At 33.6% G+C, this 16,669-nt stretch overlaps 3 protein-coding genes and 1 long non-coding RNA gene across 9 annotated transcripts; 3 read left to right on the top strand and 1 right to left on the bottom strand.

The window, feature by feature from the left end:
- Positions 1 to 1,346: 1,346 nt before the first annotated feature.
- LOC101264183 (heat shock protein 83) lies at positions 1,347 to 4,632 on the top strand. The gene is made up of 3 exons (XM_004234170.5): positions 1,347 to 1,960; positions 2,488 to 2,768; positions 2,861 to 4,632. Exons 1-3 carry the CDS (start codon positions 1,681 to 1,683, stop codon positions 4,412 to 4,414), a joined length of 2,115 nt encoding a protein of 704 aa, XP_004234218.2. The 5' UTR covers positions 1,347 to 1,680; the 3' UTR covers positions 4,415 to 4,632.
- Positions 4,633 to 4,700: 68 nt separating this feature from the next.
- LOC101259315 (uncharacterized) lies at positions 4,701 to 11,475 on the top strand. Of its 6 annotated transcripts, none has more exons than XM_069296171.1 (10): positions 4,701 to 4,888; positions 5,903 to 6,261; positions 6,379 to 6,477; positions 6,581 to 6,679; positions 6,781 to 6,879; positions 7,315 to 7,499; positions 7,884 to 7,972; positions 8,198 to 8,548; positions 8,917 to 10,155; positions 11,066 to 11,475. In XM_069296171.1, exons 1-9 carry the CDS (start codon positions 4,844 to 4,846, stop codon positions 10,147 to 10,149), a joined length of 2,559 nt encoding a protein of 852 aa, XP_069152272.1. In that variant the 5' UTR covers positions 4,701 to 4,843; the 3' UTR covers positions 10,150 to 10,155; positions 11,066 to 11,475. The 6 variants fall into 6 exon arrangements, with proteins under 6 accessions (XP_069152272.1, XP_069152271.1, XP_069152273.1 ...); XM_069296172.1 differs by lacking the exon at positions 4,701 to 4,888 and adding an exon at positions 5,776 to 5,902 and having other exon boundaries at positions 5,982 to 6,261; XM_069296170.1 differs by having other exon boundaries at positions 8,917 to 11,475.
- LOC112941201 (uncharacterized) lies at positions 10,602 to 11,822 on the bottom strand. Its single transcript, XR_003246282.2, has 2 exons — positions 11,546 to 11,822; positions 10,602 to 11,445 (listed from the first exon to the last, which is right to left on the bottom strand). It is a non-coding gene; the product is annotated as an uncharacterized lncRNA (long non-coding RNA).
- A 2,483-nt stretch (positions 11,823 to 14,305) lies between these two features.
- LOC101263877 (heavy metal-associated isoprenylated plant protein 39) lies at positions 14,306 to 15,671 on the top strand. The gene is made up of 3 exons (XM_004234169.5): positions 14,306 to 14,622; positions 14,713 to 14,788; positions 14,902 to 15,671. Exons 1-3 carry the CDS (start codon positions 14,617 to 14,619, stop codon positions 15,303 to 15,305), a joined length of 486 nt encoding a protein of 161 aa, XP_004234217.1. The 5' UTR covers positions 14,306 to 14,616; the 3' UTR covers positions 15,306 to 15,671.
- The last annotated feature ends 998 nt before the right edge of the window (positions 15,672 to 16,669 follow it).

Here is a 16,669-nt window from a genome sequence, read left to right as displayed (position 1 = left end):
AGGTTGAAATTCTTTTGAATGGTTTCTAAGATTTCTTAGAAAAATGGAGGATTTTAATTTAAGAAAAAGACAAGGTTTAAATTACTTGAGAATATGGAAGATTTTAAAATTGATTAGATGATAAATATATATTATTTAAAATTGACGTAAAAATTATTATAAATCACAATAATTCATAATTTTTAAAAAATAAAATACATACAAAAATATTACTTGACTCCAGAAAATCTATCATTGTCACATAACTTTGAACATAACATATATTGTTTGAAAATTACGTTAAAACGATGTTATTATAAATTATAATAATTAATAATTTAATATATTTAAAAGACAAAAAAAAGGCTGATTTTTGAATCCTATATATACCACATAATTAAAATAAAGAGAAAAATATATGCTATTATTTTATAATACGCAAAAAATATATAAATTATAATAATTAACAATTTAAAATGTTTTTAAAATTATATAAAGTTTTGATAAGCTCTAAAGTTTCATGATATCATACAAGTTGAGACAAAAAAATTTATTTTCTCTGTCCATTTTTATTTGTCATGTTGCATTTTTTGAAAGTCAATTTAACTATTTTTCAAAGTTAATTTAGATTACATTAATTCGATATTTTAGGCAAAAAATTTAGATATTCAAAAACTATATAAAAAGTACTATACATTGCAATTTTTTGCACATCAACATGATTAAAGAATACATCTTAAAATGTTAGTCAAAGTTTTTATACTTTGTCTCTAAAAATAAAACCATGACAATTACACTTTGTTTAGATCATTGTTACCCATTGTTTCATAATGTTTTGTATTGTATTGTACTCTATTGTACTGTATTGTATGATAGATACAATGTTTAACTAGATTGTATTATTTGTTGTTGTTTAATAACATTTTAATTGTTTGGCTTGATTTTATGGTACTATATTGTAATTTATAAATTTACTTAAATATCCATAATTATTCTAGGGTAGTGGGTTTGAATAGGTTTAAATAATTAAGGTAAAAGTTAAAATAATATTTTGAAATAATATGTAAAGATATAATTGAAAAAACAAATTAAGTAAAAATAGGAACATACCAAATTGGTTGTTCCATAAAATAGAGATTTTCATATTTTAAAATTATATGAAGCAGAATTTCTTTTTTTTGAAGTTATTCAAATTTCAAAATTATAACGATTCTATATTCAATTTTTTTATTTATAAAATGATTATTATTTGCGGGAACGGGTAATTATGACATTTTCAATAGCTAAAAAATAATTTTAAATATATATTTAGATTAATCAAAATAAAATGTTTTTATCAAATATCACAAAAGTTAAAATCTAAATTTATCTCCAAACTAAATGAGAAGGCATTAAAAATGGTGCCGGGTCGGATTGTACCAGAAGAGACGAGTAGAAGTAAGAAATATGTGTTGTAGAGGGCCGTAGAATATTCCAGAAGATAAAGAAAGTAAAAAATAATAAAAGAAATCCAGAAGCACAGTCGTCACCTCTTTCTCCAAGCTAGAAGAGCCTAGAAATCTTCTACACTCATATATAAATCACCCCTCCTCCTTCCCTTCCCTCACGAAAATATCAACCGAAAGTGTCCATTCATAATCGGCTTTCATTCTCCATTGCTTTCTGCAAGTAACGACTTACATTTTTTAAGCTTTTTCTCTAATGGCAGTTGTTCAAATGGCTGAGGCAGAGACCTTCGCTTTCCAAGCTGAGATCAACCAGTTATTGAGCTTGATCATCAACACTTTCTATAGCAACAAGGAGATTTTCCTTCGGGAACTTATTAGCAATTCTTCTGATGCATTGGATAAGATCAGATTCGAGAGTTTGACGGACAAGAGCAAGCTAGATGCTCAACCTGAGCTCTTCATTCGCCTTGTTCCTGATAAGGCGAACAAGACGCTCTCCATTATTGATAGCGGTGTCGGCATGACCAAAGCAGGTAATCGCATTTGTTCTACTTTTCCTTTTCTGTTATTTGCATAAATGCTTTGTTTATTTTACATAGAAAAATGCGAGAGCTAAGTTTTGTGCACTTGTATTTTGGCGATGGACGTTTTTTTTCTGCATGCGTTGTTTGTGTTTTATCTGAAATAAATAATGCACGGATGAAATTTAGCTACGGCTGAACATATCGGTTTTCCTTTTAGTGATAACTACATATTTAAGCTCTCCGTTTGGTCCCTGTGAATTGTGATATCCAATCTTCTCAATGATTAGCGACCAGCTATGGATTTTGCGATATGTTTTGGATTTCGAAATAATGTAATATGTTCTGCATTTAGAATTAATTATTCTCTTGTCGATCCTGCTAGAAATTTTAATTTCACAGAGACTTAATCTGATCCTTTAGAGTAGGACTGTGAACGGTTTGGTACTAGTGGTGAATATTTTTAGGAGGAGGTGTTTTTGGTCTTTAGATTCAGTTGGGATAACGGTACTGATGTCTCTGTTTGTGGTTCCGAATAGATTTGGTGAACAATCTGGGTACAATTGCAAGGTCCGGCACCAAAGAATTTATGGAAGCCTTGCAGGCTGGTGCTGATGTGAGCATGATTGGTCAATTTGGTGTTGGTTTCTATTCTGCTTACCTCGTAGCGGAGAAGGTTATTGTGACCACCAAGCACAATGATGATGAGCAGTATGTCTGGGAATCACAAGCCGGTGGTTCATTCACCGTTACAAGGGATGTCAGTGGAGAGCAATTAGGCAGAGGAACTAAAATAACTCTCTTCCTCAAGGAGGACCAGGTAAGCAGCAGTATTTCCTACGTGGTTGTACATAATTTCATTAGGCCTGACTCAGAGATGATTGTTATTAATTTTGGGTTAATACTATGCAGCTGGAGTACTTGGAAGAAAGAAGAATCAAGGACCTCGTAAAGAAGCACTCTGAATTCATTAGCTACCCTATTTACCTTTGGACAGAGAAGACTACTGAGAAAGAGATCAGTGATGATGAAGATGATGAGCCCAAGAAAGACGAAGAGGGTGCGGTTGAGGAGGTTGATGAGGACAAAGAGAAGGATAAAGGCAAGAAGAAGAAGATCAAGGAGGTTTCTCACGAGTGGCAGCTCATTAACAAGCAGAAACCTATCTGGTTGCGCAAACCGGAGGAGATCACAAAGGAGGAATATGCCTCCTTCTACAAGAGTTTGACCAATGATTGGGAGGATCACCTTGCTGTCAAACACTTCTCTGTTGAGGGGCAGCTAGAGTTCAAGGCGATCCTCTTTGTGCCCAAGAGAGCTCCATTTGATCTTTTTGACAGCCGGAAAAAGATGAACAACATCAAGCTCTATGTCAGGAGGGTATTCATTATGGATAACTGTGAGGAACTTATGCCTGAGTACCTTGGGTTTGTGAAAGGTGTTGTGGACTCCGATGATTTGCCTCTCAACATCTCTCGTGAGATGCTGCAGCAGAACAAGATTCTCAAGGTGATTAGGAAGAACCTGGTGAAGAAATGTATTGAGATGTTCAATGAGATTGCTGAGAACAAGGAGGACTATAACAAGTTCTATGAGGCATTCTCAAAGAACTTGAAGTTGGGAATTCACGAAGACAGCCAGAACCGAGCCAAGTTGGCTGACCTCCTCCGTTACCACTCTACCAAGAGCGGTGATGAGCTGACCAGCCTGAAGGATTATGTTACTAGGATGAAGGAGGGCCAGAAAGACATCTACTATATTACTGGAGAGAGCAAGAAGGCAGTTGAGAACTCTCCGTTCTTGGAGCGTCTCAAGAAAAAAGGATATGAAGTGCTCTATATGGTTGATGCTATTGATGAATACGCTGTGGGACAGCTGAAAGAATATGATGGTAAGAAACTGGTCTCTGCCACCAAGGAGGGATTGAAGCTTGATGATGATAGTGAAGAAGAGAAGAAGAAAAAGGAGGAGAAGAAGAAGTCTTTTGAGAATCTCTGCAAGATAATTAAAGATATTCTTGGTGACAAGGTCGAAAAGGTGGTTGTTTCTGATAGGATTGTTGATTCTCCATGTTGCTTGGTGACTGGTGAATACGGTTGGACAGCCAACATGGAGAGGATCATGAAGGCTCAGGCTTTGAGGGATACCAGCATGAGTTCATACATGTCCAGCAAGAAGACGATGGAAATTAATCCTGATAATGGAATCATGGAGGAATTGAGGAAGAGAGCTGAGGCAGACCAAAATGACAAATCAGTGAAGGATCTTGTGTTGTTGCTCTTTGAGACAGCTCTACTAACATCTGGTTTTAGCCTTGATGACCCTAATACCTTTGCCGCAAGAATTCACAGGATGTTAAAGTTGGGTCTTAGCATAGAAGAGGAAGAAGAAGGAGCTGGTGAAGATGCCGACATGCCTGCACTGGAGGAAATTGGTGAGGAAAGCAAGATGGAAGAAGTGGACTAATCATTGAAATCAGTTGAGACTTTTGAGATGCGTGAAAATACAATTTGAGCGTGTTGCTTTTTTTCTCATCTTGTGTCTAGTATAGTTTTTTTTGTGGCTAGTAGTTCAGATGGGTTATTCGTCTGTTGTGTAAGTAATGTGTTTTTGTGTCCTGTCCAAGTGTTAAAGAGAATATGTCCATCAGTTAACCGAAATGTTATAAAATTCTATTTTGGTCACATTGGTTTTAGCTATTCTCATTCGGTTCTTCTCTTTTCCAGTATATATAATCCAACCTGTTAGTCTTCAAAAAGTACTAGGGAAACATAACGTTGGATTAACAAACTGTATTAGTTGGTGAGTTGGGTAGAGGAGAAGTTCCTGCAATCAATCGTAACATAGTATTCTTCTTAGCTGACTCCGTCCTCTTATCCATCTTTGTAGCATAAAATGATTGCCCGAAGGGACCAAATACAGAGGCATTTGAGTGAAAAGGTGTATATATCAGCTGTGTAATAAATGATATATATTTATATTGTTGGGTCAAAAAAATGATGAACTTAATTTTGAATTCTAAAATTATCATGTAGTTTACAGAAATTATTTCATCCATTTTATTTTACTCTACCGATTTAAATGATAAAAGCATTGAAAGAGTGAATGTATGAAATAGTACTTCTTAAAAAAAATATGTTTAAAATCCATGTACAACACATAACACAATTGGCTATTCTCACCATATGTTAATGAAGTCATATAACCTTTTAAATGACAATACATTATGAGTTCTAACATTTTCCAGAAAAGTTGTAAATACCAAAAATTGAACCACTAATCCTTTCAACTAAAGAGAGAAAAAAAAGAAAGAGAGAAAAGTCTAGTTTCATTTTCATTAAAGAACAAAAAAAAGTAATTTTGACATTATGATAGGTGTTATATGACAGGAGATCATCTTCTCGGGGTCTTTTTTCTTATTCTTATTACTCATTTGTTTCGTCTTTTTTTTTTTTTTTTTTAAATCGACTGTGGCAAGAAATAATTGCAACGACCTGTAACCTTGCTTCTATTTTAAAAAACTATTAGAGTGTTTTTCTGCTTTGCGTCAGTTTTCCGAACTTTTTAAAAGAAAATTTTTCATTAACACAACACAATAGGACTCTATTTTGCCATTCGAAACAGTTCTGAGACTGTATACTGAAAATGAAATTAATTATTGGCAAGTTTTTGAAAATTTTCTAAAATAAAAAAAATGTTGTTCAAAATATGTCTATAGTGTAAAGACTGTTCTAACCCCACCTATACCTCTGTACGTTGGTGGAGAAGCAAAAGTACCTCTGGTTAATCTGTTACTATAAAGACAGGTACCTCTCACCTCTGCTACTCTTGGAGAGTCATGCTTTTATTTCTTGTTCTACAATCTTCTTTCCGCTTTTAGTATGAAAAAAGTACACGTTTTCCAGCAATTTGTAAAGCTCTCTCATCTTCATAACCGCGAAAGAATGTAAACAGGTAATCGTCTCTGCGCATTTCCATGGAGTTCCGTTTGGACTTTGGAAATCGAGTTTTCTAGTTTCCTCATTCTGCACAGGTGCGGTAGCTAAGGTTTTACAGAACATATACATCAACGTTGACGATACAAAAGCTTGTTATCTCAAACAAAGAGTTGATTTTGGTTGCGAGTGTGAATTTGACGCTCGGAAGATGAACGTAGTGGAGAGTTATATGCGGGAACTGCATAAGCTTGCAGGAACTTGTACGGGCTGTGAAAATTTGTGCTGTGACTTTGGGATGAGTGTGGAAGTTGAACAATGCAGCTCGAAAGAGCAGTTGGAATCGGAGGAAACCAGAACCACTGCAGAGATCTTAAAGTGATATTAGTACTTTTTTGAGTTATTGCGTTTATTTAACGGAAACTAGCTACATATACTAGCGGTTAATCAATTAGCAACTGTTGACGTGAATTTCTTTTAATTCTTGTGCTGCAGTGATTCGAGGCTTACTTATACTAAAGCATTCATGTTATCATTGTCTAACCTGCATATTTGTAAAGCCTTGCCCGAAGATTTTGATCCATCAGCTTTACAGTGAGTGATAAGTAGCAGCTTTCAGTTGCTTGATTAGATCTTTATTTTTGACAATACATTATTGATTGCTTTATATCATCAATTGATCATGCTTTATCTGCAGAGAGTCAAGGCTTACGTACACTAAGGAATTCATGTTATCATTGTCTAACCTGCAAATTTGTAAAGACTTACCCAAAGATTTTGATCCATCAGTTTTACGGTAATGATTAGTGATAAATCATAACTTTCAGTTGCTTGATTAGGTCTCTGTTTTTGACATTGGATTCTTCGTTGCTTTATCTCATCATGCTTTATACGCAGATATTCAAGGCTTACGTACACTAAAACATTCATGCTATCATTGTCTAACCTGCAAATTTGTGAAGACTTGCCCAAAGATTTTGATCCATCCATTTTGCGGTGAGTGATGTTTCACAACTTTTTGTTGTTTGCTTAGATCTCTGCTGTTGACATTGCATTATTGGTTGCTTTATAGTTCATCATGATTTAGCTGCGAGAAAAAGTGCTGAACTGCCACTTATTGCTAATAAAAGAAGAAATTTCACTTGAATTTAATTGTCTGGCCACCATGAACTTAATCTGTGTATTTCCATGTACAGCTTAGAATTTTGATGTCGTTATTGTCTTACATTTATTAGCTGATAACAACTCAGTTTCCTACCATACGAAAAAGAAGAAAATGATACGAAAAAGAAGAAAATGAAATGAAAACAGAAATATTATATTCAAAGCCAACGTTGACTGGTGGACGCACGACACTGATAGGTTAAAAATTTTCTTATTTGTTTCTCGTGACGTGGTGGTTCCGTGTTCTTATAATCGCTTTTGAAACAGCGAACTTGATGGTTTATCTGAGTGTATGCTGGGAATGCAACAAACATCTACAATCCTACCCCCATATACTTCAAACAATTATTACACTGGCTCATCACCTGTTCTTAGATGTGATTTGGTTGCCGATTCTCGATTATGCTGTGGGAGATTGGGAAAACAAGTTTCACAGGGATGCTGTGATTCAGGTATAGTCAGTGCGTGCATCGAATTTGTTCTTTTTCTTTATGATCAATTAAACTCAATCCTTGATATCACATTTTCACTTTGTGAACCATGTAAGGAACAGGCTTAAGTGTAAAATCTTTATGCACAGAGCACTTGAACTGTATTATCAAGCTTCTTTCAAGAAACAGAGTTTTTATGTACAGGAAACAATTGTAATAGCTTTCTATGTTCTGGTGGATCAATTTCTCTTGGCTAAATCAATGCTTCAATAGCACACTTCATTTTTCTACGTGTTGATGTTGCATACATTTCTAAGGCTCAGTCACAGATGGTTCACTATTTAACTAATACGTAGCTAAGAACGTAGTGCTCATAGCCCTGTTCTGATAATATGTGTAATGCAGATTCCAGGGCGCAGAATTATTGTTCTGGGATTTTGGGATCATTTCTTAGTAAGAGCAAGAACCCTTATCGTCCACCACAGTATTACAAGGTCTGGTTATTATGCACTCAAAATTGGTCATGATTATGGCTCCTCTAACACTATAATGTTCTAGTACGTCTCTTGAGCAAAAGAATAACTCACTTGTAATGTTCTAGTACGTCTCTTGAGCAAAAGAATAACTCACTTGTATGTGACCTACATAAGCTTGATCTTTTTGTACGTGTTCCATGAAGAGCATTTAACTTTTATAGATTAAGACTGGTTATTATGCAGGTTGGCGGTTCCAATTCATATGCTAGCCATTCATCTAAAGGAACAAAGTCTCTGACTAACACGGCCTTTTCTGTTCAAGAGGATGTACAATCAAAAAATGATACTTTTCAAGATGATGTACTTGGGAATAAAAGTACTCATTGGAGAAAGCAGATTGCAAACTTATCTGAAGCCCAAAAATCTGTCATCAAGTTTGTGGATGACGAGAAGTCACATTGCAAAACACATGGTTCTATCAATGGTGCCATCACTACTCAGCAAGAACAACTTCTTGATTCTGAACCTAAAGCATCAATTGCGATTATTAATCTGGAAGAATTTGAAACAAGACAATTTGGAGAGTCACTAGAGGTAAGTTGTGGACATGCTTAGATGTTGATTACTAAGAGATACTTAAGTCCCAATTTTCGTTTTGTTATCCCCTTTTCCCTCTTTTCTTGGTAGGTTTGTGATAAATTATCAGCTTTGTCTTGTAAGTGGTGTTAGGGACATTCCTAGATTTGAAAGTTTATTTTCCTTGCAAGTATCACATTTTATAGTTTGCTTTGACATTTAGATGACATTTCGTTAAGTCAACGAGGGAGGGGTAGGAAGGTTGAGAAAACAAATGAAATGTGGTTGTAGAGTCCATTTTCATCCAGTTAGATAAGCATGATACATCCTAACTCACAACTGCAATTATAGTGATGCAAGTTTGTCTTGTTTCATCTTCTTTGCAGAAGGAAGTATCACTGCAACATACTGACTTTCCTGTCATTGAAACAAGATGCTTGAAGGGGCCATGTACTGGTAGAATGGAGAATGGTATTCATACAGCCAACATTTTAGCAGCAGAAAGCCATGAAAATCTTAAATTGAATTGGGAGTCCAAGGAAGATTTTGAAGCTGAAATCAATAATGAGTTGCTCTTAGGAGAAGCATTCTTTCCTTCACAGGAAAATTTGTATGAGAGGATATCTAAAACCAAAGAATTACAGCCCAATGAATTCTTCTTAGCATCAGTTCTCAGCGATTGTGGAGCTTTTGAGACAGATGGTGAAGGCATCGCAGATTCTATCTTTGATTGTGAGCTTGAGTTGGATGAGATCGAGGAGAGTGAATGTCCATTTGATGATTTTTGGACTGAAATATTGGATGTTATTCATTTGGAGCAAGAATCTAGGGACAGTTACTCAGCTGATACAGTTAAAGTAACTGAATCTGAAGTTCCACTACATATACAGGATGAAGATGAATTGGATTTGCTCAATTATCAGGAAGAGCCAAAAGATCCCAAAATCGCTAATGTGGACACTTCTATTGATTTAGATATTGTGGAAGATGAAATCAATTTGCCTGATGAGGACAGTTTGATTTCTGTTGACCATCTTTTGTCCCTCTCAGACCATTGCTCAGAGGTAACTTTTGTTGGTAGAACTGATAGATTGAAGCCTAATCTCACTTCTGACAGTACCGGACACCCAGAAGTTGCTCATTGTTATGAGAAATCCTTTCTACCTGGTCGGAAAGTTTCAAGCTCTGCAATCCACCAGAAACCATATCCCCATCAGATCTCTTCTAAGACCTCGTGTATCCATGTTAATCCAGAAATTCCAACTTTTCATCCATTGGATCTTTATTTTACTTGCAGTCATTTCAAGAATATAAGAGAAGAAAAACATGGTCATTATTACCCTCCTGCAATATATTTTTACCCTTGGTCTAAAATTCATCACGAGTCTTCCATGAAAACCGCACCTGCCATGGAAAAGAAATATGAACATCTTGAACGGTATCCAATGTTGTATCAGCCAGATAATTCTCTTCAGCATATGGAATTGCTACGTGAATCACAAGCAGATCCTAGTGAGCATGTCGTTTATGATGTTGTACAACAATGGGATGACATGCAAAAATTACCTGAGACTTATCATCAACAATTACACTACCCCGGATTTGGATTTCCAATATGAAGTGAGGTACCTTTTCCGACCCTGTTCTCTTACCTCTAAATTATACATAAGACCCTGTCATTGGAGAAAGACAGGAACTTGTATTCATTTGGTCATTCTCCATCCTTGATACTGCATGAAAACATCTTTTCCTTTTATCTGGACTGTTTAAAATTTGTCATTCTCCAGCAATGGGAATTGATTCCATCACCCAAACCCAACGAGCGGGAAAAAGAGTTTGAATAATTACTCAATTTCTCTTCATCATTGCAATGTTTCCAAATTTCGGTTAGAAGAAAGTTCAAATACCCTACTCTAGTAGTTTCTTTCTCCCAAGTCCCAATTTTTTGCGACTCCTTTCGAATTCGAAAGGCTATGATGACTTAATCATCTGGGCAGTGACTTCAGGTTTTGCCTTCCATACTTGTCTCAGCTACTTTTCCCATTTTCTTTTGTATTAGGAAAGGTAAATGTTTTAACTGAAAAGTACCAAGAACATTTCAACTATATATCTCTGTTTAAGCAGTTAATATGTATCTCTATATGGTGTATATAAGTAGTTACATATCTAGCGTATTATGACATATGATTAGTACTGCTTCTAATCCATGTTACATTTAGCAGTCTCTAATTTCTTCTCAAGATCTGTCATTGCTATGTAGCACACGTTATGATGAAGAAGAAGATGAAACTTTTATGTTAGCACCATGTAAAGCATAAGACCATCTTCTCAATAAGTTTCAACTGTATCAACTGTAATGTCTTTATTTTAGTTTCATGCTGGATGAAGATGTTCAAAACAGCTTCAGCCTCAAATCATAATGCTAAGCAATTGCCAATTTGTTAGCATGCCTATTCTTTTGTTTTTCTTATTTCCATCTGCTAGATTCATCTGAAGACAGATTTCAAGGTCCTTATCATACTGCAAATTATCCAGATGCTGCTGATGTATAACCGGAAGCAAATAGGAAACTCAATTGCAGCTATCCAACTTCCGGTCTCTGCAGCAAAGTATGCGCCATAGAATATTAGTATGTAGTAGATATTGATCATTTTGATGGAGTGCGCAATTGCTTGCTGACAATAATTGCACAGATCTCATCTCCTGCTGAAGTTTGAAGATAATACCCTCATTAGGTTTGGACAGAAAGGCAGCTTGCAGGCACTTGTTTTAGTAGCAAAAGTAACTGACTATAGGATAACACTACATTCATCAGGATGTTAAATAAATCAAACTTCAGTTCTTATCTCTGGATATCAATATCTTGATTCATACCAGTTACCAGTATATGTAAACATACTAGAGTTGAACGATTTCTGCAATGCAATTAACAAGTTCTTTGTCTTTTAAACTAATTAATGATTAGATAATCAGATACTCTCTAGATTATAATATAATTAAGGAAACTAAAATAACCTTGATGGAAATAGAATATCACTGACTCCTTTCTTTCTTCAATTTTCAGCATCACAATTCTCATCTCTGTTTGTTTTTTACAGTATGGACGAACTGCACAGGTGAAAACAATAACGCATATATAAGTACTTGTTATTAAGCTAAATCCATGGCTGCTATATAGTAATATCCTATAGATCCTTGATCCGCCGTTGTTCTGTATATCCTGTGGTTGAATCAGTTTTAGAGAGTTATACAACTCAGTCGGACAAAAAGATGTGAAATGTCTGCAAAGACCATCATATCATTTATTTTAGGGACGTCAAATAGGCGAATTGAGTTGAAATTGGAGATATTAAAATGAGTTGGAATAGAGATCGAATTGCGTCTTGATCCGTCCATGTTTACTTTGGTCTCAAATGGATTGGGTGCAAATGAATTAAAAAACGAGTTGGGTTTCAACCCTGCTCAATGTGATTCGATTAATCTCAATAATATACGTGGGCTCAATTGAGGATTTTCTTAAAATGGTTAGACTTGAATGGGTTGAGATTAAACTCAATTCAAATTATCTTGATTCCAACCCTTAAAATTCTGAATAAGTTGAACGGATTACATATATTTGGATTCATTTTTAACCCTCTAATTTACTTGAATCAAACCACACTTTCAAGCTGGTTGCCGTTAACAGATTTACCCGAATCAAACCATGCTTTCACCGCGAATTGCACAATGAAAAATAAATTTCCATTCAAATACTGAAAATAGCCGCTCAACGTTTACTTTTCTCATGAAATGTTAAAATATTCGTGAAAATAGTTACCTAATATTTTTCAGACAGAAGTTCCAATGGAACATAGTGTTGGGAAAAACAATCCAATCTCGCACTAGCGAATGCCTATGTGAAGTCCTATATAAAATTCAAAACATCTCGTTATTTTTATTTGTGTTCAATTTAGTCATTCTTTGTATAATACTATAGGACTTTTAAATACCACATAACAGACTAGTTTATATTAGAAATATAGATTTTTTTCCACTAAGAAATTCATATTATAAAACATGAATTTTCATATTAGTCCCACCAAATTAGCTCATTAGGAAAATGTATACATGTTAGAAAATAAGTTTTCGTTGAAATACTGGCAATAATTATATTTGAACTTTTTTATTTTTCTCAGGAATTCAATTAAAATATTTGTAGGAATAGTCACAAAACATTTTTGAGTGAAAATTTTCAATACATTAATTAACTTAGTAATATAGAGAAATCGATCGTGTCAAGACGGTCGTATAGCTCAAACACTTAGCAGAGATTGTTTCAAAATTCATACAAATGCATATTCCGAATTATTATTTTTTGTTCAAATTAAATATTCTGAAAATATTAATTCCTATAGTAATTGTTAATATTAAAATAGTACTCTATTATACGTAGTATGTATTTAAGCTTTCAGAGGAAGCTAAAAGGAAATGAAAACAAGGATATAGATGACAAAAAAAGTTAAAGAAGTTGGTGTGTGACAATTGACCAAAGGACATGAAATGTTGCTTCTCCATTACAAATTGAATATCATCCTTTACTTTTAGGTACATGCCAAATACTGTCAAATTGTTGTTTTTTTAGTGTTCTACGCATAAGAATTTTCAAGCATATAAATAGAGTCAGTCAATATAGGCTAGGCTCGTTGGGTCGGCCTGGTCTAACCATTTTCTGGCCCACACAAAAATGAGCTAATCCGACCTGACCCGTAAAATATCAAAAATCTATATGAATTAGCCCGAATGGGATGGGCTAGCCCATATTGACAGCTCTACGTAACAAACTTCCCTCTATTTTAATGTTACTAATAATGTGTATATTCTTTTGGCCATGTTAGTAAGGATGCAACTTATTCATGTTTTAGTTTTGTATGAGTTATACAACGTCATATTTGATAGTTGTTAAAGAGTAATTGAGTAAGTTAATATTCATAGTATGACTTTGATTTGTAATTCAAAAATTGATATGTTAGAAGCATAATTTTATGCAAGCTAAAAAAATAAAATAATTGTCACCAATATTATTAAAATCTCTATAACTCTAACCGATTAGCAGCACAAATCATCCTGAAATATTTTAAATTGAAATATATAATGTTATTCGGACAATAATAAAAAAGAAACATTGAACTATATATTTCAGAAGAAAAAAATTTAATTTCAAAAATTAAAGGAGAAAATGAGCATATGGGATCGATCCGTTTGTTGTTTATTCACGTCCATGGGCGGAGCTAATATATAGTTTACGAGTTTAGCCAAATCAATATTTTTTTAATTTGCATTCTAAGTTTCTTCTCCATCGCGCTCGTGCAGCAGTGGAATATATAGATATTTTAATAATGACATAGTACATATATTGGATCCTAAATTTGACTTTAAATTTTAATTTTGACCTCCAATTTTTCATAATGCACAAATAGACATTTTAACTGTCCAACTTTTAAATAAATAAAACACATGAATCCGACATGGCAAAATACACGTAGGACACTATGTAAGACAAAAAATGACACGTAGAATGACATGTTGGACATGTGTGTCTATTTGTTCAACTTTATACATATTTAAGTGTCTATTTGTACACATTTAAAATTGAAAGACATAAATATAATTTAAAGGCAAATTAAAAAATACATTATGCGTTTAATTATTTTCTTTGGTGAAACGGTAAAAGTAAAAGAAGCTGGCAGCCACATTTGATGACTTAAAACATATTGACCAATAAGTCGACTTTTCTTCATTTCTCTAATGTCACTTGACTTTGATGAGTTACGTTGCTTCTTCCTCACATTACCCACTCAAACTAATAAAAGAAAATATCACTCATATAAATACAAACAACTAAATAAGCTCATTATTCATTACACTTGAACAAGTTTCTCATTTCTCTTTTCTCTTTCTTCTATTTGTCTTTCATTCCTTTGAATATTCTCTTCTATTTAGAGACGGAATAATAACAATCTTACAAAAAGTAAGAAAACAGTTCTTTATCTGATACTTTGTAAGATACACCAGCAAAAGCAGATCTCTAATTATCAGCATATTTAAAGATGAAGGTTAGTTTTTCTCTCTGTTTCAATTTTTTCACGCTATTGGTGGATTTTCAAAGGAAAACTAAAATTTAAACTCGAAACGTTGTTTTACAGAAAGTAATTCTGAAATTGGAGTATTTCGACGAGAAAATCAAGCAGAAAGCCATGAAGAAAGTGTCTGGTCTTGAAGGTATTGTTGAATTAAGCTATAATTACTCAATTTCGATGGCTGTTGAAAAATTGAGCCCAAAAGTTAAAGATACTGAAAATTTCGATGGTTTTGTGGTGTGAATTTTGTTGTAGGAGTGGAATCAATTTCAATAGATTCAAAAGAGAAGAAATTAACAATAACAGGGAACATAGATCCAGTTTCACTGGTTTCAAAATTGAGGAAGCTCTGTCACACTGATATCGTCTCAGTTGGACCAGCAAAAGAGCCTGAGAAAAAGAAGGACGACGGTGCCAAAAAAGATGAAGGGGCTAAAAAGGATGACGGCAAAAAAGATGATGGGGCTAAAAAAGGGGATGATAAAAAAGGAGGAGCCGATAAGACGAAAGAAGAAGCTCTTCCAGTAATGAAAGCTTTTCCAGCTCCTATATTTTATCACTATAATCAGCATCCTTATCAACATTATCAAACCCCTGTTCCTGCTTATTATCACCAACGAAGCGTTGAAGAAGATCCAAATTCTTGTGTCATCTGTTGAACTGATATTCATGATGAATTTGATTCATATCATGTTATCACTGTTACTCTCTAATATATATTCCCTGCGAGTTTTGTGACTTTTTAAGAAAAAAAAAATAGCTTTTTGTACAAATTTATGTTTTCTTTTCCCCATGATCACATTTTTGTTCGATTAAACTGTTTATTAAAACATCTCTTTATTGATGAGTATATTTAAACGTCAATTTGAAGGTCATCTATTTCGAGTTATAGATCGATCAGATCAATATACGTATGTTGGATATGCGATGAATTTGATTCATGTCATGTTATCACTGTTAGTCTAATATATATTCCGTGAGAGTTTTGTGACTTTTTAAGAACAAAAAAAATAGCTTTGTACAAATTTATGTTTTCTTTTTACCATGATTACATTTTTATTCGATTAAACTGTTTATTATAACATCTCTTTATTGATGTATATATTTAAACATCAATTTGAAGATTACCTATTTCGAATTATAGACCGATCAGATCAGTATATTATAGGTTGAACACGCACTTCATATCAACTTACTAGTAATAGAAAATAAATCATAATACGTCGTAATAAAAATTTGATTTGGAGTTTAGTAAAGAGTGGATGGAAGTTAAAAAGATATCATTTATTTGGTAAAAACGAGTAATTGTGAAGCAAAGAGGGAAGAAACAATATAATTTGAATTGGCTACGGAATTCAAGTTTCCATGGAATAAGTCTAAAACTCTAGCTCAATGTATGCTTTCCAAATAAAGAATTAATTTTATAGACATAAGAGTCAATTAGTTCTTTCTAGATTTGTGAAATTTTTTCTAAAGTAATTTATTTTTATAAGTTATGCCAAATATGATTTAATTAGCCGCCAAATTTGACAAATTATCATTAAGAAGTGTAATGAAATGGACTTGTTAAATGATAAAAACCCACAAAAAAACGTACCCCCACAATTATTTTTTACGTGCTTCATCAATGCCAAATTGATTATCCATGATAATGGCAAGTTTTCTTTTGTGTAATAAATATTTTTTTTTGAAAAAATAAAATAAAATACAACAATATCATTACAAGTTTGAAAAAAGTTTCTAAAGTCTTTTTTCCAAAGCAGAAATAATAAAATGAGGAACAAGATAGGATATTAGGCTCCAAAAAATATGTAGGCCTTTATCGACAGGTCAACTTCACTGGCCTCTTTGAAAATATGATTCAAGTCTATTATTACAATTATAATATGATGTTAAAATTATATTTATTATAAAATAAAAGAAATATTTGTTGAGTTGAGTAAAAAAAAAAGTTATTTACTAAGATTTAAGTGTGTATAAAAGATCGTTTTCTCATCAAGTTTTAGCAAGAAGGCATTTAGCA

Source organism: Solanum lycopersicum, chromosome 3 (assembly GCF_036512215.1).
Source record: "Solanum lycopersicum chromosome 3, SLM_r2.1".
Lineage (NCBI taxonomy): Eukaryota > Viridiplantae > Streptophyta > Magnoliopsida > Solanales > Solanaceae > Solanum > Solanum lycopersicum.
Note: the sequence above shows the minus strand (reverse complement) of the source record. Positions and strands in the feature narration are given on the sequence as shown.

Bases quoted from the DNA above. Each gene is read 5' to 3' on its own strand.
- LOC101263877 (XM_004234169.5), top strand. The intron at 14,789-14,901 runs GTATTGTTGAAT...ATTTTGTTGTAG, and splicing joins GAAAGTGTCTGGTCTTGAAG to GAGTGGAATCAATTTCAATA.
- LOC101264183 (XM_004234170.5), top strand. From the start codon at position 1,681: ATGGCAGTTGTTCAAATGGCTGAGGCAGAGACCTTCGCTTTCCAAGCT. The intron at 1,961-2,487 runs GTAATCGCATTT...GGTTCCGAATAG, and splicing joins TGTCGGCATGACCAAAGCAG to ATTTGGTGAACAATCTGGGT. The intron at 2,769-2,860 runs GTAAGCAGCAGT...AATACTATGCAG, and splicing joins TCTTCCTCAAGGAGGACCAG to CTGGAGTACTTGGAAGAAAG.
- LOC101259315 (XM_069296171.1), top strand. From the start codon at position 4,844: ATGATTGCCCGAAGGGACCAAATACAGAGGCATTTGAGTGAAAAG. The intron at 4,889-5,902 runs GTGTATATATCA...GAATGTAAACAG, and splicing joins AGAGGCATTTGAGTGAAAAG to GTAATCGTCTCTGCGCATTT. The intron at 7,500-7,883 runs GTATAGTCAGTG...TGTGTAATGCAG, and splicing joins ACAGGGATGCTGTGATTCAG to ATTCCAGGGCGCAGAATTAT.